General features: G+C 43.4%; 1 protein-coding gene across 1 annotated transcript; it reads right to left on the bottom strand.

Moving 5' to 3' along the window:
- Positions 1-1,961: 1,961 nt before the first annotated feature.
- Positions 1,962-23,766, bottom strand: IYD (iodotyrosine deiodinase). Its single transcript, XM_076333858.1, has 5 exons — positions 23,542-23,766; positions 14,770-14,964; positions 12,614-12,773; positions 7,928-8,084; positions 1,962-3,955 (listed from the first exon to the last, which is right to left on the bottom strand). The coding sequence occupies exons 1-5, from the start codon at positions 23,720-23,722 to the stop codon at positions 3,773-3,775; spliced, it is 876 nt and encodes a 291-aa protein (XP_076189973.1). The 5' UTR covers positions 23,723-23,766; the 3' UTR covers positions 1,962-3,772.
- Positions 23,767-25,609: the final 1,843 nt, after the last annotated feature.

Below are 25,609 nucleotides of genomic sequence, written 5' to 3' on the forward strand. Positions count from 1 at the left end.
TGGGATACACCTGAGAAAGTGGGACAAGCATGTGTTTGGAAACAAGCTTGCTAACCTGGTAGGGAAGACTTTAAACTAGATATGCCTGGGCAGGGTTACCATAACCTGAAGAAAAGTGAGGGCAAAAGATGACAGGACAGGGTGCCCTCTTAGCAAGTTTGGGGCTGACACCAAATTGCAGGAAGTGGTTGTAACACTGGAGAATGGGGATGCTATTCAGAGGGATCTGAACAGGCTGCAGAAATGGGCTGATAGAAACATCATGGATTTCATTAAAAGTAAATACAAAGTCCTGCACCTGGGCTAGAATAACCCAGTGCCACTGTAGAGGCTGGGGCCAGCTGTCTGCAAGCAGCTCTTCAGAAAAGGATCCCATGGTGGACAACAAGTTGAACATGAATCAGCAGTGTGCCCTTGCAGCAAAGAAGGCCAACCACATCCTGGGCTGCATTAGTAAAAGTGTAGCAACTAGGTCCAGGGAAGTGATCCTTCCTTTCTATTTGGCACTTGTGAGCTCATGTCTGGAGTACTGTGCCCAGTTTTGGCCTGCTCAGTACCAGAGAGATAGTGACATGCTGGAGCACGTTCAGCAGATGCCACCAAGCTGGCCAGGGAGCTGGAGCACACAGAGCTGTGTTTGTTCAGTCTGGAGAAGAGAAGGCTCATGGGAGACCTAAGTGCTGTCTGCAGCTACCTGATTGGAAGATACAGAGAAGATGAAGCCAGGCTTCTCTTGGAGATACACAGCATTGTCCAAGAGGCAATGGACACAAGTTGAAACATGGAAGATTCCGATTAGATAGCAGGAAAACATTTTTTTTACTATGGAAGTGAAAAAATACCATACAGGTTGCCCAAAGAGGTTGTAGACTCTTCATCTTTAGATTTGTTCAAGATTTGACCAGACAAGACCTTAAACAACCCAATCTAACCAGACCTGCTTTGAGCAGAATTTTGGAGAGGATGAACACTGGAGGTCCATTCCAACCTCGATTATTCTGTGATTCTGGACAACTTGTATTTAGAGCTACTTTTGCTAAAGGACTTAGTTCCCATCTAAGTGGTACAGTAATTTTCTAAAAGAGGTGGGTAGGCTGAGTCCAGAGCCTTTGGGAGATGTGGCCATAAGGTATCATGAGAAGAGATGCCAAGTTCCAGCCTCTTTTGCTAACCCTGTCAAGTCTTTCAGTCTTGGTTTAAAAGGTAGCAAGGGGAGGAATATAAAAATTAAATCCCTACTGGTTGTGTGGGAGACATTCCTCCCAGAATGTTCTCTTCCTGAAAAACAATTGTTTGTTCACCAAAACAAAGGAAAAATCCTTAGTTAAGCATAAAACAATTTAGATGCTAACTTTAGTTTTATTTAATAATGTTCTACATGGAAAAGAAAAATTTATTCTTATTTAATTTGTGTTTTAAGTCAAGACAGCACACTTCTTAGAGAACAGTGGCAATTCCAAGCAGGCTTGTCACAACAGGAGCACTAACATGATTTATAAGAGACACCGCAGTATCATCAGCAGTTGTAATACTACTGGAGTATTTGCATTTGAATAGGCATTTTTATGAAAAAAAGAAAAAAAAAAAGCATCTTTTATACACATTTTGCAATTCCAGAAGTGCTTTCCAGGGTAGAATCTTTGCCATCCAGTAGGTGTGAGGGCTTGTTGTTTTATGCTACTATGTGTACGTTAGTTTCCAGAATCAACATATAGGGGAAAAAAACCCACCAGTAATCTTTTTTGGTATAAAGAGGTATATTGGTATATACCAATATTTGTTATTGTGACAAATTTTTAAAATATTTTTAAAGTGGTTTAGTTCTTTGGTTTTTAATTATGAAACCACACTAGAAATAGCCTTCTATATGCAAGCTCATGCTGGTTTAAACTGAATTTATTTGGTAAAGCTTCTCTGAGTGCTGTTGCGGAATAAACATGCCGTCTATTTTGCAGACTGAGGCCAGGCAGAAGCAGTTTATTTCTGTAGCTACAGGAGAGATCACAAAAAGACAGAGGTTCAGCCCTCTAGCGATGTGAACTCTGAATTAAAACAAATGTAATAGGGCTTATATACATTTACAGCAGATACAAACTACTTTGCAAAGGGGCCTGATACAGCAGAGCAGCATCTGCACAGAAGGAAAACTTGCTACAGCGATTTTAACATGTATTCCTGATAACTGGCAACCTGCAGCCAGTCAGCCTTGACTTGGTTCAGCTCATCCCTCTCTTCTTGACTAGCTTTTAGACCTTGCAAGCGTGTAGACACAAGACTCCTTTTTTTATTTTACTGTAGTTATAAAAGCTCATTTCAGATTAGGTCTGCATGAGAAACTTTTCCTGCCATTGCTGTACTACTGAGGATGTGAAATGGGGCTAGTAAAACAGGTGAACACATAGCCATGCCTGCTAAATACTAACAAAATGGTCTGCCAAAGACAAAAATAGCTTTTCTCATTGGGTGACAGCGCAGTGCAAAAAGCTGTACCTCTGCAAAATATTACCCCCTCCACTTGCTCAGCTGACAACAGGTCATGTTAAATAGGACTGACTCCGGACAAGGTGCAGCGAGTTAACTCAGGCAACCCACAAGGAAGGCTGATGCCAATTTGGCTGAATTTGCCTGAAGTTACATACAGCAGAGAGTGCAGCTGTATTTCACAGAATATAGGCAGCTTCAGGGAAGGACTTCTCTCTTTCAGTGGTTTCATCTTGGGCTTTTCCTGAAGCCGGCAGGAACCTCAACCCCACGAGGGGGCTCTGCCAGCGCAGGTATCAGTAGCATCAACCCTTCCAGTGAGCAACTCCCACTGGTGCCCATCTACATCTTGCCTGTAACCAAGGCTTTTAGCAGAGCACGTTGCTTTTGTGGGAAGCAGCCTTAAAATAAACCAAAATATGCCTGATTTGGTGTGACGTGAAAGCACCTCTCGCGTGTCAGGGTCTCTAAAGCAGTTTAAATTTCAGAGTGTTAAACTGGAAGAGTTGTAGGTATAAACAGGATAATCAGAATAGTAGTTCCCTCTGGGCCACTTCCAGTGGAAGCAGCAAATATAGGGGGCACGACTGATAGCTGCCATATGATCTAGCTGTGCCTGGAACACATATAAATAAATGGTAACAAGGAAATTACTTGGATGCCTTGTTTCTACTAGATCTCCCCCAGCCGAAGACGTTTGTACCAGCAATAGTTTAAGAAAGCCTAGTATAGACAAGGTTTTTGAGATCAATTAAGTAGGGAAAATGCTACTGTATATGAGAAAAATAGCTTCCTCCAATGCAGAACTGAACACAGTGAAGAGGAAGGGGCATTTAAATAGCACACACTGATGAAGATAAGACAGCTGAGTTTGACCTCTATATCTTTTAATACAACCTGCATTAAAATTCTGAAGTGAAAATAACTGTGTAATAGTAATCCCAAAAGTACAAGGAGAATATACATTCCAGTTCAAGGAGAGATTTGTCCCTACAATGCATAAGAAAAATCGAGTGATGAAAGTCATTTAAATGCCACTGTACATGTCCCCTGGAACAACTGCCTGGGCTCATTGGTAATAGCACCTGCCAAATGCACAGTGCTTGACTGCTTACTGCTATTAGTAGAAGCAGCCACCGTGATTAGACTAGCACTAAAAGAAATACAGGTGTAAACAGCCAGAGCAGCAGTGACGTAGGAGGACGATACACAGAAACAGCAGTGACAACTTCAGCGGGCTGCTGCTTACTAGCTGGCAACAGGGGTGTGCTCCTTCCTTGTGGTACTGGGCTCACATGACCACCATGATGTCTTCCAGAGGCTTCCGTGTCAGCGCAGGCACAGTAGCATCTTTCTTGGGATAGCCAACGGGGAGCAGCAAGAGTAGCTTCTCATTTGCTGGGCGCTGGAGCAGCACCCGGAGTTGAGGGCCGCAGTTGAGGGGTGTGGAGGTCACAGTGCACAGACCCACGTTCTGCAGCGAGACAGACAGCAACAGAGTGAGACAGAGGTCTGTGCTCTGTATTTGTATCCATTACTCTCACCAGACCTGTACACATTCTCCTATTGACTAGCCCAGAAACGCTGCTTCATTAGACTCTTCTACAGGTTTTGGAACACTTGATTTACTGATAGCCTCAACAGTACCATAAAAGACACCTACTTTGCTTACAGAAAAGTACAGCATTTCATCACCACAGCAACAGCACAGGGTAATGGAAATAGCCTTATTCTGCCTGACATTGCATGTTGCACAGCAGGAGTCTGCCTGCAGTGCTCAGTGTAATGGGGGACCCATGGCTACAGTGAAGTTGAGAGGCAGTTGTGGGGATATCACTGGAACACCAGATGCCCACCAAAGCTGCTCTGTTACTCCCCTCCTCAGCTGGACAGCAGAGAGAAAATATAACGAAAGACTCATGGGTCGAGATAAGGACGGGGAGAGATCATTCACCAATTACCATCACGGATAAAACAGACTTGACTTGGGGAAATTAGTTTAATATATTACCAATCAAATCGGAGTAGGGTAATGAGAAATAAAACCAAATCTTAAAAACACCTTCCCCCCACCCCTCCCTTCTTCCTGGGCTCAACTTTACTCCCAAATTCTCTACCTCCTCCCCTCCAGCGGCACAGGGGGACAGGGAATGGGGGTTGAGGTCAGTTAATCACATGTTGTCTCTGCCGCTCCTTCCTCCTCAGGGGGAGGACTCCTTACACTCTTCCCCTGCTCCAGCGTGGGGTCCCTCCCACAGGTGACAGTCCTCCATGAACTTCTGCAATGCGAGTCCTTCCCACAGGCTACAGTTCTTCACGAACTGCTCCAGTGTGGGTTCCTTCCACGGGGTGCAGTCCTTCAGGAACAGACTGCTCCAGCATGGGTCCCCCATGGGATCACAAGTCCTGCCAGCAAACCTGCTCCAGCGTGGGGTCTTCTCTCTCCACAGGTCCAGACGTCCTGTCAGGAACCTGCTCCAGCATGGGCTTCCCACAGGGCCACAGCCTCCTTCGGGCATCCACCTGCTCTGGTGTGGTGTCCTCCACAGGGTGCAGATGGATATCTGCTCCACCATAGACCTCCATGGACGGAAGGGGACAGCCTGCCTCACCATGGTCTTCACCATGGGCTGCAGGGGAATCTCTGCTCCATTGCCTGGAGCACCTCCTCCCCCTCCTTCTTCACTGACCTTGGTGTCTGCAGAGTTGTTTCTCTCATATTCTCACTCCTCTCTCCGGCTGCAGTTGCGCAGGTTTTTTCCCCCTTCTTGAATATGTTATCACAGAGGCGCTACCACCGTTGCTGATGGGCTCAGCCTTGGCCAGTGGCGGGTTCGTCTTGGGGCCAGCTGGCATTGGCTCTATCAGACATGGGGGAAGTTTCTAGCAGCTTCTCACAGAAGCCACCCCTGCAGCCCCCCTGCTACCAAAACCTTGCCACGCAAACCCAATACATTCCACCCCTTGCCTCTGTGAATCATATATTTAAGAATTATCACTAAAATCCACATTCATCATACAATCTTCGCAAACTTCACTCACATCAACAAAAGAGAATTCCCCACACCAAAATCAAAATAACATCATCACAACACTGAATGAAAGTGGACAATTTACACACAATCCACCACTCGTCCCTTCACCACAATTACAACAACTGAAATTCCCCATAATCATTCCGCGCTCTAACATTTTTCAGTCCATGTTTTGCCCATTACCTCTCCCAATTACTATCCTTATCTCAAATTCCTCATGGTTGGGCACCAAAAAGGACTGTCGTGGTTTAACCCCCACTGGCAACTAAGCACCACACAGCCGCTCGCTCACTCCCCCCTGGTGGGATGGAGGAGAGAATTGGAAGAGTAAAAGTGAGAAAACTCATGGGTTGAGATAAAGACAGTTTAGTAGGGAAAGCAAAAGCTGTGCACGCAAGCAAAGCAAAACAAGGAATTCATTCACTACTTCCCACCAGCAGGCAGGTGTTCAGCCATCTCCAGCAAAGCAGGGCTCCATAATGCCTTACTTGGGAAGACAAAACACCATAACTCCAAACGTCCCCCCCCTTCCTTCTTCTTTCCCCAGCGTTATATGCTGAGCATGATGTCATATGGTATGGGATATCCCTGTGGTCAGCTGGTGTCAGCTGTCCTAGCTGCGTCCCCTCCCAGCTTCTTGTGCACCCCCAGCCTACTCACTGGTGGGGTGGGGTGAGAAGCAGAAAAGGCCTTGGCTCTGTGTAAGCGCTGCTCAGCAGTAACGAAAACATCTCCGTGTTATCAACACTGCGTTCAGCACAAATCCAAAACACAGCCCCATACTAGCTACTATGAGGAAAATTAACTCTACCCCAGCCAAAACCAGCACATCACCCCATGAGGTTCATCTGGCTCATACAAAGAAATATTTCAGTTTTTGCCCCCAATACAGCTGACAGGAAGATGTCTTACAGCTTTGTGACCATTTGTTCCTGCTCAAGAGCTGTACCTGACAGGAATAGGGGGCACATGCTCTGCCTTAGAGTTTGTTGCAGGAGTCTGTTGCCATCTCTCACAGTGGCCAATGTTTGGACTTACATCAGAACCCCAAAATAAGTCTGTGCATCACTCCTCTCATACGAAATCTCATCAAAAAGCTAAACGATCTGACAAATAGTAAAGAGCTGACACTATCCCTAATATGACCCCACACCTGAGGCGCTTCCTGAGAGTTGCACATGTGGATTTCAGTCTCTCTATGTAAAGCAAGCATTTTAGGAGGCTTTGGGATATAAAAGTCAGCCAGGGAGAGGTGCTCAGGCAATGGTCTTATGAAGAGGAGAAGAGCTAATAGTGGCGTTGCTAAATGTCATGAGTCTATGGCACTGTGTTCTTTAATGTTGTCAATTAATTTCTAAGAGCTGGGAAAGAGACAGCATTACAGAGCCTAACAGTTGGTAGGGAGAAGTCTCACCTGATGGTGGGCTGGCTCAGAGGAAAGTGGAGCCTTGTCACTCCTACTGCTTCTGACTAAGGTGCTAGTGACACAGTGCTGGTTCTGCCCCATTGCCTATGCATCCCCTTTGCTCTCAGCTCCACGGAGGGAAAATACAGAGCCCTGTGCAGCTGCAGAGCAGCAACACCCCAGCAATGTGCTTCTGCACTGCTCACTTCTCAGATTTCCCATCCTGAAGATCCTCCTAAGGAACAGCAATGTGGGCAGGGAGGTGTCACTCAAAACAGAGTGGAGGAGAAATGGCAGTTCCTGGTAGGAAATTGGTCTGATATAAGAGGTGGCACCTTGCTGTTATCCTGCTGACAGGCCAAGTTAGCAATCGGAATAGCTTCACTGTTTAAACACTTGCGTGAATACATCAGCTACAACAAGCAGAACTGAGCACTGAGAAACCACCGAGAAAAATCCAACTGGCTGGTGTCAAACATGCTGAGCTTTAGAAATCAGTTCACTTTCAGAAATGCCTTGGAAAGACTGATTGAAATAGTACAGCCTGTTCTGTGAAATATGTCCCTGACTTTTTTTTCCAGCATTGTATACTAAAAATGATTTGGGGTCAAGCCATTTTTTAGGGATTACTGACAAGGGGCCAGTGTGGCACTGTACAGCCATGCTTGGGTAATCTGCAGACCCTGTCAGCCCTGTCAGCATAAGGCAGAAACCACAGGGGCCGGAGCCTCTGCCAGGAGAAGAGTGACAACTCTGGAAGTACGCTGCATTACATTTTTCTTCTTGTCAACCAGTACTGAGGGTAGGAATCACCTTCTCAGATGTGGGCCTGTGCAGAATAACTTCAAAACTCAAAACTAAGAGATATTGCCAGGAATTGGAGTAATCCAGAGGACTGATAATGTTAAAATCTAAATTGGGTTCCACCCTCATTTAGGCAGAATTGTCTTGGTATGTAATCCAAACTGATGCATTGACTCCCAGTGTGCCGGTTCTGTCAATGTACCTGCAGTGCAGCAAGCAGGATACCACAGGCAATAGAAACACTGATTTCATTGTAGTAGTGGGTCTTCTTTTTGCCATTTGGAAGCCACCCGTATACCTGCTTGAAAATGAGGATCAGATAAGGAGCAGTGTCCAAGTACTCTTTGATCCAGTTTGTTCTGCAAAAGAATAGTGTTTAAGACATTTATTTTGTGACCTTTTCACTTTCCCTTAAGTCACATTTACTGTCTGCAAAGGGGCACTAAAGGTACACGACAATTATAGCAGTAGACTAAAGCTTAGAACATTTACTGCAAAGGATTAAATATTATCGGCTTAAATAGAAACATTTCTAAAAAAAAAAAGAGAAGCTTGAATAGAGTTCTCAATTTTAACATTCAGCTGAGGAGTTGATGCGCTCACTCTGAAGAGTGGAATTGTATAAAAATAGGAGGTAGTTCTTGACCTCTTATCTATGAACTGGCCTCATGAGCATTTGCCCTTGAGATTATTTAATTCCTGGAATTTTGCAGACTTGCAGCTCTACCAGTTACCCATAGTGCCAACTTTTTTTTGTGATTGCAGGGAAAACTGCTGGCAGAAAAGTTCAAAACTTCTTGGTCTAAGATGTAAACCTAAATATATTCTCACAGCAAAAATGTTATTCTGTTTCTGGGTATTTCAGCCCTGTTAGAATTCATTTGGTTCCAATTTTTTTAATGACAATATATACAATTATGATGTAGGATTTAGATAAGAAAGTGTGTGCTTTCTACTGTTGTCACTCAAAATATAAAAAATACTATATTTTAGTTGTTTACATAGCACATAAGCACCTGTAAAATAATAACATTATGAAACATGTAGGGCAAATCAACCCTATAAAGCTTTGCACATATGCTTCATTTGACAAGTCAAGACTCAGTAGACATCTTCCCATTGTTTGAAGTTAAGCAAGTCAGTCAGACTTTGGAGGGCATTTGGAACAATTAAATATTGCATAATTCAGCACTTTCATAGGGTCGAGCCTTGGGGCTACCTCAGTCAGCAGCAAAGCTCCCAATAGCTTTGGGAGCTTCACTGTTTGGCAACCAACAGGAAAAAACTGGGACAAGAGTTATGGCAACAGAGGTTACATAGAAAAAAAAATAATGATGGAGCCAAATACTTGGAAAAGTTTCAAGATGGAGAGTATATAATCCCTTTTACTGGAGGCAATTTTATGAACCAGCTACCAAGGCACAATTCTACACATTTTTTAAATTTTTCTTTCCAAACATGAATCTCAGAAATATATTAAAAGTGAGAGGGAGGAAGAAAAGGAAAAGGACACTAGAAGAAATCAAGACAAGCTTCTTTTATCACTTCAGTTTTCTAAACTGTGGTGCTTTCAGTAAGATTCCCATCATCTTGAGAATCAAGACAAAGCCATGCAACAGGAAAGGGTGTGCTGAACATCTGAGTCACTTATTTAATCCTTCTTCTGGTAAGATTGAAGCATACAGGCATAGTGAGTTTTTCTCACTATTTCTAGTGAGTAATAATGCTCATAGTGAGTATTTCTCACTTTTTTTTTTTTAGAGCTCAATGGCTGTGATGATGATAAGGTCCAGTGTTTATGGGTAAGGATGAGGGGGAAGGCCAACGAGGCAGATATCCTGCTGGGAGTCTGTTATAGACCACCCAACCAGGATGAAGGGGCGGATGAAGCGTTCTACAAGCGGCTGGCAGAAGTCTCTCAATCGCTAGCCCTTGTTCTCGTGGGGGACTTCAACTTCCCAGACGTCTGCTGGAAATACAACACGGCAGAGAGGAAGCAGTCTAGGAGGTTCCTGGAGTGTGTGGAAGACAACTTCCTGACACAGCTGGTGAGTGAGCCTACCAGGGGAGGTGCCTCTCTTGACCTGCTGTTTACAAAGAGAGAAGGACTGGTGGGAGATGTGGTGGTCGGAGGCCGTCTTGGGCTTAGCGACCACAAAATGATAGAATTCTCGATTCTTGGTGAAGTAAGGAGGGGGGCCAGCAAAACCGCAACCATGGACTTCCGGAGGGCGGACTTTGGCCTGTTCAGGACGCTGGTTGAGAGAGTCCCGTGGGAGACAGTCCTGAAGGGCGAAGGGGTCCAGGAAGGCTGGACGTTCTTCAAGAAGGAAGTCTTAAAGGTGCAGGAGCAGGCTGTCCCTGTACGCCGTAAGAAGAACGGGCGGGGAAGACGACCGGCCTGGCTGAACGGGGAGCTCTTGCTGGGACTCAGGAAAAAAAGGAGAGTTGACCACTTGTGGAAGACGGGGCAGGCAACTCAAGAAGAGTACAGGGATCTCGTTAGGTCATGCAGAGAGGAAATGAGAAAGACAAAAGCCCAGCTAGAACGTAATCTGGCCGCTGTCATTAGAGACAACAAAAAATGTTTTTACAAATATATTAATGACAAAAAGAGAGCCAAGGAGAATCTCCATCCTTTATTGGATGCGGGGGGGAACATTGTCACCAAGGATGAGGAAAAGGCTGAGGTACTTAATGCCTTCTTTGCCTCAGTCTTTAACAGTCAGATCAGTTCTCCTCAGGGTACTCAGCCCCCTGAGCTGGAAGACAGGGACAACGAGCAGGATAAACCCCCCATAATCCAAGAGGAAGCAGTTAACAACCTGCTACGCCACCTGGACACTCACAAGTCTATGGGGCCAGATGGGATCCACCCGAGAGTGCTGAGGGAGCTGGCAGAGGTGCTCGCCAAGCCGCTCTCCATCATTTATCAGCAGTCCTGGTTAACGGGGGAGGTCCCGGATGACTGGAGGCTTGCCAATGTGACGCCCATCTACAGGAAGGGCCGGAAGGAGGATCCGGGGAACTACAGGCCTGTCAGCCTGACCTCGGTGCCGGGGAAGATTATGGAGCGGTTCATCTTGAGGGTGTTCACAAGGCATGTGCGGGACAACCAGGGGATCCGGCCCAGCCAGCACGGGTTCATGAGAGGCAGGTCCTGCTTGACCAACCTGATCTCCTTCTATGACCAGGTGACCCACCTAGTGGATGAGGGAAAGGCTGTGGATGTGGTCTACCTGGACTTCAGCAAGGCCTTTGACACCGTCTCCCACAGCATTCTCCTAGAGAAGCTGGCGGCTCACGGCTTAGACAGGGACTCTGCGCTCCGTCAAAAACTGGCTGGACGGCCGGGCCCAGAGAGTTGTGGTGAATGGAGTCAAATCCAGTTGGCGGCCGGTCACGAGCGGTGTTCCCCAGGGCTCAGTACTGGGGCCGGTCTTGTTCAACGTCTTTATCAATGATCTGGATGAGGGGATCGAGTGCACCCTCAGTAAGTTTGCAGACGACACCAAGTTGGGCGGGAGTGTTGATCTGCTCGAGGGTAGGAAGGCTCTGCAGAGGGACCTGGACAGGCTGGATCGATGGGCCCAGGCCAACTGGATGAGATTCGACAAGGCCAAGTGCCGGGTCCTGCACTTCGGCCACAACAACCCCATGCAGCGCTACAGGCTTGGGGAAGAGTGGCTGGAAAGCTGCCTGTCGGAAAAGGACCTGGGGGTGTTGGTCGACAGCGGCTGAACATGAGCCGGCAGTGTGCCCAGGCGGCCAAGAAGGCCAATGGCATCCTGGCCTGTATCAGAAATAGTGTGGCCAGCAGGAGTAGGGAAGTGATCGTGCCCCTCTACTCGGCACTGGTGAGGCCGCACCTCGAATACTGTGTTCAGTTTTGGGCCCCTCACTACAAGAAGGACGTTGAGGTGCTGGAGCGTGTCCAGAGAAGGGCAACGAGGCTGGTGAGGGGTCTGGAGAACAAGTCTTCTGAGGAGCGGCTGAGGGAGCTGGGGTTGTTTAGCCTGGAGAAAAGGAGGCTGAGGGGAGACCTCATTGCTCTCTACAACTACCTGAAAGGAGGTTGTAGCGAGGTGGGTGTCGGTCTCTTCTCCCAAGTAACAAGCGATAGGACGAGAGGAAATGGCCTCAAGTTGCGCCAGGGGAGGTTTAGATTGGATGTGAGGAAAAATTTCTTTACTGAAAGAGTGGTGAAACATTGGAACAGGCTGCCCAGGGAAGTGGTGGAGTCCCCATCCCTGGAAGTATTTAAAAGACATGTAGATGAGGCGCTTAGGGACATGGTTTAGTGGGCATGGTGGTGTTGGGTTAGCGGTTGGACTCAATGATCTTAGAGGTCTTTTCCAACCTTAATGATTCTATGATTCTTTTGTGTGTATCAGTCAGGTGCTGCACCTCACCTGGCCCTTAGAACAAGGCAGCCAGAATTAACATATACAGATAATAAATTTTTTTTTTTTTAGCTCCTGCTGCGTGGGAACTCCGCTTTCCTCAGGCAGGAGTTTCTTCTTCTCAGCTGTAAATTAGCAAGAGGACCACAATATAGTGACCCTGGCAACTCTCTGTCTGGGACAGTCTCTGACCCCACCTTCCTTCTTATTCTGTGATCAGGAAGTGGGAAATATTTACAGCTGCCCTCCTGAGCAGCACCAGAAAACTGGGGAGAGTTTAAGCAGCAGGGACTTGAAAGAACATTTTTAAAACAAGGTTTTTAAAATTGAGCTGAATATTTTCAGTTTGTTTTTTTTCTTCCTGAAAATAAAGGAAAAAATGCAAAAAAAAAAAAAAGCAGCATGACTAAAACTTCCCAATGAAGTCTTTCCTAGACCGAAACACAGCTCCCTTCAAACCCCTTAGCCAATTGACTTTTTCGTACCTCAATCTTTTCAGGTCATTAACCCATCTGTCTCCCATCCTTTTTTTGTAGTTGATTTCTTCTTCTTCTTCTACAATCTCACGAATCTTATGTTTTAAATCTGGATCTTGAACTACCACAAAGGTCCAGGGCTCAGTGTGTGCTCCACTGGGTGAAGTACCTTCATATAAAAACAGGGAAAGATGAAAACCCAGTTGGCACAATGTTGAAGGAGGGTGTGCAGTGAGAGGTATCAGCTCTTCTTTGTGGGCTTTCAGACTGACCAACAGAGCAATAGGAAATCAAGTTGATGAGATGGGAAGAAAAGGACTGAGATAAGTTCTGGCAGATAATCTTTGTTCATTTGTTTCTCGAAGAGTGTGAAGTCCCATTCAATGACAGAGGTTAGTCCTTTCATACAGCCATCTTACAGGAAACAAAAATTGGGGATTTCTAAAAATTCCTTTGTGGTTCTTATGGAGGCGGCAGTATAATGTATACACACAGTAATGTTAATGCAAAGCATTATACCCAAAGCAACACACCATCTGAATATGCAGCCCACTCTGAGACATGGTTTTAGCTGAAGGGCAAAGCTAATGGCTTTCAGGGAAACAAGGCTAAGCGACCACCTGCAGGAATCTGTCGCTGACTGACAAAGATGAGGAGCTGCACAATGCAGACATCTGCCATACAGCATACAAGTTTGATTTTGTTGTCCCAAAGACGGTTGGTGTATGTAGGTGTGCACATATTAAGTCTGCACTGGCTTATTCAGCCTCGATTATTACACACCAACAACACTGGAGAATATTTTAACTGCCTAGGAGATGAAACCGAGAAGCTGAATAATATTGTTATCTGTACAAGCTCACAGAGAAATAGGTTAAGGAGACTGCTCAGGTCTCTTTAGCTTCTCATACACATTTTAAAAATATTTGAAGGTCTTGAACACATACTGTATTTGCTTATCTAAGCACTGATTTCAGTTTAAGGAACACTGAATAAGCAGCTTGAACTGTCTTTTATGTTAAAATGTGTTTATACCATGAACCTTGCCTCTCCTCAGGTTTGGGTAAGAACTGATGACATTTATGCTTTGCTTTGTTTTCTTTTCCTCCACACAGCCCAAAGCTTTCAGGGTTACTAAGTACTTCATCTGCACTCCAGGCTTGTTCGCTTTGCTGCATTTGCCAAAACATGCTCAGTGTTTTAATGACTCCCAGCTAATTAGAGTTTTTAAAGGGAAAACATTGCACATCAATTGTTCAGAATCTCTATATTATTAATCCTGCTAGAGGCTACTGATCTTTTCTCTAAGGCAGCTTGTGAATATTTTCTATACTAACAGCAACTGGTTCATGGAAGAGAAATAATGAAGGTCAAAACCACTCCTGGCTGAAGTCAATATTACTAAAGCAGAGAGGAGATTAGGCCAGGACATTACAGCAATGAAAAAAAAAAGGTAAAAAAAAAAAAGGAAAATTATTTCCTGACACTCAGTCAAATAACCTTGATCAGGGTCCTCAGCATAACTCTCCAGTCATGTACAATAGGGACCTGTCACTAATGCTGAAAGGAATGGAAAAGTTTTTTTGTTCTTGACTGAAACTTTTTTCCCCATAATAAATCCCAACCATTTATGTCAACTGAAATATTTCACATGGCTGGGACGATTTCATCAACTCATTTGGGGAAAAAAAAAAAACAACAACAAACAAAACCCACACATGATAAATATCATCATAATGAATGACATTTTAAAGCATGTGAAGTACACACAGTTTGACATTTTTGAAAGAAAACACCTCAATTTTTCTATTTGAAAGATGTTTCACTAAACTATACATCAATTTTATTTAAATAACATCTTTTAAAGCTTGAAAATGAAATGTTTTTTTTTCATGCTGTGGAAATGTTTTTTCCCTTTTGGATGCACTACAATACAAAGGAATTGGGAATGCTCCAAACCAGTCCCTGACATATAGTTGTTCGAGCTGAGTAATTTCCAAACAATCAATGGGTGCTCATTCATTATGGCTACAGGTGAATCTAGGAAAACCATAAGCCAAATGCCAATTCCCTTGGCTCTTCCACATCACTTTTACACGGTTGAACAGCAATGCTGATCCTTTTTGTTTTTTTTCTTTCAGACCTTGAACCACTCAGTACTATACCTGCTGTTCTGATGACATTATCGATAACCTCTCTGGGGACCGGCTCATCACTGAGAAACCTGACAGACCGCCTCTTATTAAGAAAGTCGTAAAACATCTGTGACCTTTTAATCATTTCGGCCTCAGGGTAGCGCTCCATGAACAAGGGGACATGGGCAACATTTTCCTCAAGTCCTTGCCACTCTTCATCAACCTCTGCAAGAAAATAGAAGTGGTTAGGGATTTTTTTGCTGGAGAACGCTGTTTATATCTTTGGCATTCACCACCGTAATGCACTTTGGCCTGCATTGGCATACATTGCACTTCTACACCACTGGAAAGGCAAAGTCTGAGGTTCCAGTTGACACAACTCATTGATCCCCAGCTCCAGCTACTGAATAAACACCTTGTTTAAATACCGAGAGGCAGGAGGGTCCTGGCTGGCTGTAGCAAGTGTGATCCACAAAGAAGTTATGGCCTTCCCCACTTCAGTCTGCAAGCCTGCCTGTAAAATGTGGATTACAAGCTGAAACAGCAGTGAAAAGGTGGCCAATCTTTCAGGCCACTTTTCTCAGTAAGTAAATGTGGACGTGTGTTCCTTCCTGAGCAGTCTAATAAGAAAAAAAAAAAAAAAATCAATTAAATTACTGAAGTTAGAGAGGGCTTAACTACCAAGATGTGTAAGATCTCCTCTGAAGAGGAGATTCATAGAATCACAGAACCATATTCTATGATTCTATGTGTAAGATCTCCTCTGAAGAGCTGAATGTCAGCTTCTTCCATATTCATGTTTCATAGCAGAAGCATTACAGGTCTAGGCTTTGCGCAAATGTGACTTTGTGGTTAAGTTCTTTGGTTTCGTGATACTTTCAGCATAAGAGGAAATGGATGACAGGCATCTATACTTAGGATAACAACATATCAAATGTAGGATATTGTGTTTCTTGTCTTTAATTTAAGAACTCAAAATGGTTCCTCATTTCACTGAAATCTGTCTCTCTGGGGTTTTTTTTATACCACAGTATGCATCTTCTGTTGTCTCTGAGATCTCCTCTTTCTCCCCTGCATTCCTAGAATCAGCAGGGATAGCATTTTTTGCAACTATGATGTGAAAGTTAAAGGCATTTAAATTTTGCATTTTGACTAGTCAATAGTATTGAGCAATCTGCTACAGAGGGCTGATGAGGAAAAAATACTCCAGTTCTTTTTCAGTCACCATTAGGCTATTATTCCAGAATCATAGCAATCTCCAGTGCAAATTCAAACAGCAATTTTTTCTGTGTTTTAGTAGTATGCAGTTGCCTTAGAGACCAGGCTGATTTTTTGTTCATTTTATAAACAGTGGTGAAATATTCACAAGTGTGGCTCAGCGTGTGCAAGAGGCTACAGTACCTCCAGTTTCATATGTTGAATCTAAACAGAATGAATCTGGTCGCCAAACAACATACATTTCATTTTGCATACAAAGAAGTCATGCAGAAAGTTTGTTTTGTTTAACATTTCATGCCTGTGTTAAGCACTCTCAGTCACAGTCTGCAAGGACCTGGCTCCGTGGTAATGGGAAGCAGTGACCCATTGTAAAAATTATTTTTGTGGGCATCTTGCACGCTCAAACTGAAAAAAGGAAGAGGATGCCCTTCCTAGTGTTCCCTTTGTCGTTTACACTTAGTAGATTATTTACTCTTCAATAGCAACCAGCTGACTAGGACTTGCCCTTTGCTAGGATTCTGGTGATCTCCTCTTTCAGAAACTTTCACACCCCCTTTTTTGCTGTTCCTCCTCCACTCTCAGTGAAGGGAATACCACAGGGTTAAAAGGCTATGTTTACACTAGCAAGTAGCGTGGTGCAATAGGATGTTGAGAGGAAGAGCCTCCACTGGGGACCCAGTGTTCAACATCCTACATTTTTTAGGGTGGTAGGGTAGCTGGGGAGGGGAGGCAGGGAGATGGTTAGAGCTCTGCGTCCTTCCCACCTCTTCCACGCTATGCATGGTACCATAGGATGCCATTTTCAAGGACCACTATGTTAAGCTGGTAAAAGCCAATATGCAACCGCTCCTTGAAGATTCACAGGGAATGCAGTTGTGGAATAGTTTGCAGGATGCATAGCTCTGCCTCTTGCATCTCTGCCTGGTGGTTTTGAAGAAGGTGTAACCCTCAGCCCAGGGGGTAGGGCCCATGTAATCAGAGGCACAGTGACCTTAGTTCAGTTTTACTGGGACAATTGCTGTGAAGATGTGAGAAAAGACATGCGCTAAAGCCATGATGGTCTAACCTTGGCTCCTAAGCAAATCCAAGCCCTGCTTGGTCATCTCTTTTTCTAGTATTATTACAAAGCTATCAACCATCATTTTGAGTTAGACATACCGAGACTAGTCTATAAAATACTGAAGATCTTTACAAAGGAGGTTTGTCAAATGGGAGCAAAGGCTGGAGGAAATTTGTGTAATCTCTGTACCTGGTTTTGAAACACAAGGAGAGGAAAGTCAGGTAGGTGATAAACCGTCAATACATACTTGAATGTTGAAGGACAGAAGGATGAAGAGCAAGATTAAATTACTTATATGGATGAGGACAGTAGTCAGAGAGCTGACTCAGATGATGTACTTAATCCAAAGAGTTGGATCCAATGTTGCTTGTGGCGAGTTGAGTGCAGAGGCCTAGACAGCAAACTGGAAGAGCTATCAGTGCCTGTACAGAGCATGAAACAAAACGTGACAGGGAGGGAAGAATGAAGATGCAATAACAACAGCAGTACCTGCTTTGACTTGTCCAGGAAGCATATCAATAAAAAATAGGTAATAATTGATGTTGTGGTAGATTGTAAAGAAATAAAAAAGTAGCATGTCTAAAAAGGGGGGGTTTTTGAGATGCACTGTCTTCTGGGAAAGTGTGAAGCCTACAAGGGCCCCCAAGGTCACATCTAGATCAGGACACATCTTTAAAAGAGAGTCATATTGCCTCAACCACATCATTGTTATAAGTACATGGCAGAAGCATAGTTTTCCAGGTGTAGAACAAAGAGGAAATATTATGATAATACTAGAAACCAGGCTTCCCAGCTGAAGCATCCAATACCTTAATAAAATGACCTGTTCTTCTCTCATGCAGTGACTCTCTTAGCTTTGGTTTCAGTGAGAGGGGAGGACATTATAAAAAAAAAAAAGTACCCCTAAACTGAGATTATCAGTTCATTCAATTTAATTGACTAAATGAAAGGGTAAGGAAAAGTAGGTCTATAACTGTGGATCTCAATTTTTAAGGGAACAAACTCAGGGAAAATAAGGGATTAAGAAAAATTAAGTTGGAGAACTCAGATTGAAGAATTCAGGGATCAGGAAGCAGAGAGATTTGGCATTTCTTTCAATCAGAGATATAAAAATAATCTTAGATGTAATTGGTTGAATAAACATCTCAATTAAATGATCTATAGGCAACTAGGAATGGAAGAAAAGGATTAGTTAGCACAGATACTTGGGCCTTGTAAGTCAGAAAGTATAAAACTTGCAGCATTACCTAAAGCCAAGCTGTGTTAAATTTTGCGAGGGTTGCTTGCTTGTTTGGTTGGGGTTTTCTTCCATGTAAGTAGAAGAGAAGAAAAGAAGTGAAGCTGCTGTGTGGTCTGGATGGTTCAACTTAATAACAACATAGTGAAACAAGAAATGTACTTTCAAAGATGTTGAACATGGGACAAAGATGAGGTGGCTGGTGAGAATGAAAGTATGAGCATCAGCATATCTGACCTTAAGTTTTGTAAGCAAAACTTAAAAACCTTAATGCACTCAAAATGGAAGTACTGGCTGAGGTTGAAGAACCACCCAGAAGTGAAAGAACTGACACACGAAACCAAAACTCTCCTGGCAATTTTTTTTTTTAATAATAAATTCATCTATTATTTATTCTCTTCCACCATATGTCTACCATTCGTTCTTAGCAGTTAACATTATCCATATGCTAAGCTAAAAATCATTATCAGCACCATCTGTTTAGTGCATGCTCTCTATCTCTTTAATTGGTATGTTTGGACATACTCCTGTTTGTACAGTCACGTTATACAATACTACAAATGTCTTGTTTATGTCTCTGTGTATTCCATCATTTGATGGACAACAGATATCCTGCTAGTCAGTCTATTATCTTGTTAGCCACATTCTCAAGATTGCCATCAATTCTGTTGTACATTTGCAATAGTCATCAGGTTTCCTCCTTTTTAAGCAAATCTGAAATGGTTTTGGTTCAGATATTCCAAGAAATCTCATTTTAAAAATACTATTTCTCTAATTCTATCAGAAATTCCTCTCTGGATACATTTTAGGATGATGTTTATGTTCTTCCCAGCAATTCATATAGAAGGTTATAATCAGCCTACAAATCATATAATAAATTTTGCCTCAGTTTGTAGCAAAAATTCTTACCATGAGTTCCTAATAACATAAACTCACACTGAGAACGATGACTTGTCATTTTATTTCCGTTAGCCACTTATTTTACCTACACTGACACTTCCCTGTGTTGTTGGCTCCCAGTTGTATGTCATTAAGAAATTTCACTTGTACACTCCTTGGTTTTACACAAAGAACACTAGATAATATTAACAATTGGTCCTGAGACTGATCCTTGAGAAACCTCACTCGTAACCTCAGTCTAGACCAATGCATTTGCTTTCCAAATCAGCTCTTTCAGTTTCTTCTCTAAGGAATTGCTTCCTAAGCATAGAATTCCTCTCCAATTCTCTTTTCCAGTATAAAGCCACAATTAATAGGAAAACAATTAAATGTATATAAAGAAAGGTTTCAGATCTTTGGACTTAATATGCTGGGCAACTGTCCCTGTGGTTTTTTGTTTGATAAATGGCAGACTGCTACATAATCTGCCACTACAGGAATCCCAGTAGTGAATCCAATCCTGAACTGAGTGTGTGGCTAATAGGGAACTAAAAGAGATGGAGTGCCTTACCAGTGGGTTATAAATAGTGGTTAGCAGGCTGATCCTGGAAACCTCAAGAGTTGGTCAGGGATCTTAAGCAAAAGAAGTATCAAGTGGAAGAGGCAGACCCCGGAAGAAAGAAGCCAGCATCAAAATATTGTAAAAAAAATTACCTCAAACTGGAATATAGCTGCAGAAGGTTTCTTAAGTTCTTCAGGGGAACGGTGTGGCTGTTTGATAAAGAGAAGATTTGCTGGTTTACCTAGTAAAAGGAAAGCTGAGAGGTAATCTGACTGCTGTCTGGAAACCACAGGAGGGTATACTTCAGGGCTGGAAAAGTATCCTTTAAACTAATAAGAGAATGGAACAGGAAAAATGGGTATAGAGTAGTATTAAGTAAGTTTCAGCAGGCAGGCAGAGGAGGATTTTTAACCCATAGCACAAAGTTCTGGAATAGCCTTCCAGCAAGGTTAAAGAAACGGGGTCAAAAAAGACCAGTTTTCATGTTCATTCAGCTGATGACAAAGGCTGGAGGTGTCTGCAGCAGCAGGGAGACGATAAACACAATGATGCACCAAGCCCTGTGTTCCTAAATGACACAAAGCATGAACTGTCATTGAATTGGAAAATTAAACTGCTACTGCCTCATTCATGTCATTAGCATTACTAAAAGATACGGGAAGTCTTTGAACTTGGGGAGAGGAAAAATACTTCTAAGTGGGAGAGGTCTGTTATAAGAAGTATCACAAGCAATGAGCGGTGCATTTTCAGAAGAGATGGAACATTTGGGCCTTTGTACATTGCTTTGTAGTACTTAAGTAGAGTACATCACCAAAGTCCCAACAATTAAATATGTAGTAATAAAATGCCTTTGCTATTAATCCGTGCAACTAATCCCCAGAGTAACAAGGATACAAATAAAATTCAACCTCATCCTCCCCACCGCTGTAAACTGGGTCTGCATTCACCTTATCCATCAATTAATTGTATTGATCTGGATATATAACCAAGAAAGTGACCAATATATACTAAGCTCCCTAGGCTAAAGACTGAACAGTCCAGATCTAATTGCGTAAACCCGAAGCAGTGGGAGACGAGGTACCACCACTTCGGGATCAGATACCCACCACTAGAAGAGACCCCTGTGACTCATCGTTCAAGACGAGGCTGAAGAAACATCTTTTTCATCTGTATCCAATTGGTAATGACACATGGCCTAGTGCAAGGCACGGCCAGATATACACACATACAGACCATTCTTCTTGTGCTGTGGATTGGCAATCTCCCGTTCTGGATCTCATAAATGAAAGAAAAAGTTACAGGACAGATGGGTATGCAAACAAATCTGAAGTATTGCCAGCTAAGGCATTAAACAAATGATCCAAGTGAATGCTTTCCACTTAACCACAAAATGGGGTTTCTGGCTGCTCTGAGAAACATCCTTCTCTTCAGCTGCCGAAAGCATAACACAGACAAGCTCAGGAGCACTTGGCCCTCCCCCTTCTGCCCTTCACTGCCAATAAGTGACTCTACTGAGTCTGTCCAAGCCGTTCAGCTAATTACACCTCATGCTTTGCTGCTCAAAGGTATGCCTCTCTCGGGGGAAACATCCCTGGCAGTGCCACCTGAGGGAAGGTTCGCAGGGCTGATGACGCCCGAGCAAGTTCAGTGCTTTGCTTACAGACCGCTTCACTCTCTTGGCTAAGCGCCCTCACTTTGGTCGTGGCCAGGTATCGAAAGACTTGGTCTTCAGCTGCCTCTTCCTGTTAGGGGGCTGTTCAAAATTCAGCTTGTTCACCTACGGCAGCCCTAGATTCTAGCCTTAAAAATGCTTCATTCTCACCTAACTCAAATTCTCTTCAGAGGAACTTTGTCTTTAAACACAAGCCAGCTTGAGACATTTAAGTAGAAATGAGCTTTTCTGATAAAGTAAGATACATTACTAAAGTAGTAGAATTTGCACAGCAGGTAAAATATTCTCTACTATTAAGAAAATCTCTGTTTACATCTAAGTTTCCGTTTCAGCATCTAGTGCAGTCAGTGAAAATTTTAACACTGACAACAAGGTGAATACGTTTTGGTTCTCAGTTACAGCATTAGCAGAGTAGCAGATCCTTACCAAGGTGGCCATATTCTCGTCTCCCTCAGGCTAGGCTTTCCCTTGCTGAAGAAAAACTTCCTCACGCACGATGCAATCATTTTAATTTTTCTGGAGATAAAAGACATGCCTGTTTTGCGAAGATGTTGGTTTTGAACCACACAGCATTTATTTGTTGTTAAAAGCAACACAGCAAGAAAGCCTAATTTAATGTTGGATTACATGGTACGTCGAGAGAGGTTTTCTTTAAAAATAAATAAATCTCCTTTTAGCAACAGCACAAACGAGTATCTGCCAATTTTTTGTAAGCAATTTAAAACTAGTACAGTTTTGAATTTAGCACCTGAATAAAAGGGAAAACAACTAAGACATAAAAGAATAACATTTTATATATGGAGCTGTGGCAGTGAGGCTCCTTGTTAAGAGCTAATAGGTTTGTTTATTTAGAGGATCTAAATTTTTAAACTGATAGAAACAGCTGTAGTCAAAGATGTCACTCATAATTCATAGATTATCAGTTGAACAACCCATGAGAATTTTAATTTGCAGCAATTTAACTGAACTACTAAACCATTAGTGACAAAGGAAATAAGGGATAATTTTATACAGAATTTTTCACTGTACAAAGGAGGGTGCAACATATGAACTAACTTTTAAAGAAATTTTGTGTATTTGGGAAATAGTCAATATGGTTTAAAAGGTTACAATTATCAACTATTTCTGGAAACTAATACACAACACTAACTCAAACTACACTGAACACTGAGAAATAAAGAGAAATAATCGTTCTTAGAAAAAGGTATACGTGCAGAAAAACAATATAAAGTTTCAAGACTCCTAGAAGTGGACTCAGACAATGTGTCATTATGGGAAAAAACACACACAAAAAGCCTTTGAAACCAGCTTGGGTAAAAAAGGCTGTATTAACTGCAAGTTTAAAAGCTTCATAGGAACAGAGCTCTGTAGATTTTTATTTCACAAGGAAATGAAGGGAGCTTATGGAGGATAGTCAGGAAGCAAAGAGAAGGAAAGGTGCATTTTGTGCTCAGACCTCTGTCCAAGCTGTGCGTCAGAAATCACTACTGAAAAAAAAAAAAGAGGGGGGGTGTTCTGTACAGGTTCAAATATGCAGTTGAGTGAACAGAGATTAGCACCATCACCACATTTTGTTCTTAAATATTTGATCAACATACCTCCCAAATGATGCCAGTGCTAATCCAGCTAAAGCTTTCACGGACATTCACAGAAGTCACAAACGGAGGACTTTTGTAATAACTGTAATAAACTTTTCTGGGGGTGTTGAGATCAAACATGTAGCACTGGACAGTAAAGTGGGATGAGATGTCTACAAAATCAGCTTGCACAGATAGAAACTCTCTGCTTGGGTCTTCCCTTTGCTCACACTAATGAGGCCTGGGAAGAGGCTGGGGGGACTTCAGCACCATCTCTCTTTCTTTTCCTACATTCCCCACAGAGTCCCTCACAGGTCTGAGATCCACTGGGCAGAGGGGCAGACAGTGGTCTTTGAAAATGCATTTTCTTTTTGCACTCTGACCTGTGGGATCTGGAGGAAATAGAGATTTACACCAAGAGTGACATGACATCAGGACAGCTTCCTTCCACGGAGCAGACAAGCTCAGGGCACAGCAGCAGTAGCACTATGCCTTTCCATCACTGTCGAGAAGCCAAGAAGGTTGCATCTTCTTTATTCGTATCAGCAGATCAAATTGAAACAACAAAACTACTCAGATAGATAAGATTTTTCTTACCTTCTTCCTCTAAGTGGTGGTCAGTGCCATCTTTTAAATCTTCATCCACCCATGGGTGAGATAGAGGCTTGCTTTTAGTCTCACATTTTTCCTTCTCTCCGTTAGTCTTCTTCAGTATTACCCCAATCAAAACACATATAATGGCTATAAAGACTGGGGTTAGGGAAGAAAAGAGTGCCATGACTGTGGAAACGTGGAGCCTTCCTTCCAAGTTCAATAGTTTCTCCCAAAAAGGAGAGGATGAAATGGGAAGAGCAGAATGGTAGTAAGCAGAAAGGGGTGGACCCAAGGTTCAGTCCTCGACCCTATCCTGCTTCTACTTTTCAGCCACCACCCCCACAATCTCATCTATGATGTGCTTCTGCTGTTAAACAGACACAGATTTATATATTTTCTGGAACTGCTTATAAGCAGCCAGCAGAGGCACTGACCATATACAAATGCATAAATGTCGTCAAGTGCAAAATAAAAAAAAAAAAATCTTCCAAAACTCCAGGCTAAGGCAAAACACTTCTCCCCCTTATTTTTATCATTATGGTGATCACAGTAATCTTGCTTGTAACAATGATTATGAGAGAGCGCCAAGTAGGAATGTGACTTTTAAAAATTGATGGCATCTCTTCATTGTTTAACTAATAAAATTAGTCATATTGCACGTATCCCAGGAAATCAGAATATCACTGATTGAATACCAGCTTGCAGTGCCACCCTTGGCTATGTAAACAGGTCAATAAAACAGATAAGTGAAGTGGCAGCATTACTTCCACATGAAGCATGAATGAGATGATTCACAGAACCCGGTATTCATCATGGATGTTCTGGCGGAAGAAAAAAGAATTCAGGGAATCAAAATAAGAAATATTTGTGGGCTGAAAATATATGCTGCAGTGAATTTTAAAACTGTGATTCAGCTACCTTGTCAAAGGAAAGTTTAAAAAGCGATAGGATCCTGGTCTAATCCAAGAATGGTCAATGTCTAACTGCTTAACCCATTTTTTTTACCTCAGCCAGCTGCTTGGGAACTGAATCAACACAGCAGCACTGAATCGATGTCTTTATCTGGGACTGTTGGGACATACTGGATAATGAAATGCCAGATGGCAGTAGGTGCTGAGGGGTGTGCTGGAGAGCGGGGTACAGGGGTACTGACTGCATGCAGTCACCAGCACCCATCAGCCCTTTTTAGCACCGGCTAGCACCAGCCAGCACCAGCCCTGCCAAGCCTTATCTCATGCTGCACAGGGCCAGCTCTGAAGTCTCTGCATCCACGGCAAGTTAATCTGCGTTCTGGATAAGCCCTCCCCAGGCTAAGTAGGAGTAGTTCGTGGCTGTAACCATTCCAGGAGATGGTGTGCCCCAGGGCCCTGGCACATCATGCACTGCGACCGGCACCTGCTGGGGAGCATTGCAGGTCCTGCCTAGGGCACCCCCTGTTTTCTTGGTGTGGAAACCGGGGCTCACAGGGGAGAGAGACGTTGCGGTACGCACAGGTTTCATCCTGACAGGTTCTTAGTCCATACCCTAGCCACTCACGTCTCTCACCCCACTGGTTTTGCAGCACTGAGCGCACCCATACTGGTCCTGTTTGACACTGCCACTCCAAAGGCTCCCTGCTGTACGCTCCCTACCTTCCCATGCTTCCATGAATGTTGCTGGCTGCCTTGAAGAAGGGTCAGCGTGTCAGGAAACACAGATTAATGACCAGCTTAGTGCACAGGAAGAGGAATGTGTGGCCATACTTGTTGGCCACACACGATGATAGTCTGGCTGACAGTCTGGTCATGTATCCTCTTTTAACACAAGCTCCTTGTATTAAAAGGGGCAAGGACAAGCAAATTGCTCAGCTGTGCATATATTGTTTAGATGTGCTTAGAGGCAAAAAGCAACTGCCTCACAACTTGTACTCAGGCTGGGCTTTCCCAGCTGCCCAGCTCACATACAGAATAAACACTGCTATTGCAGTGCATTCTACCCAACACACAGTCCCCGGGTCCAAGTAGGTCCTGGTCCTTCCAGGCAATATGTGGGTACTGTGTAGGAAGGGTACCCCCAGAACCAGCCAGACACC

The sequence above is a fragment of the Aptenodytes patagonicus genome, chromosome 3 (genome assembly GCF_965638725.1).
Source record: "Aptenodytes patagonicus chromosome 3, bAptPat1.pri.cur, whole genome shotgun sequence".
NCBI classification, from domain to species: Eukaryota; Metazoa; Chordata; class Aves; order Sphenisciformes; family Spheniscidae; genus Aptenodytes; species Aptenodytes patagonicus.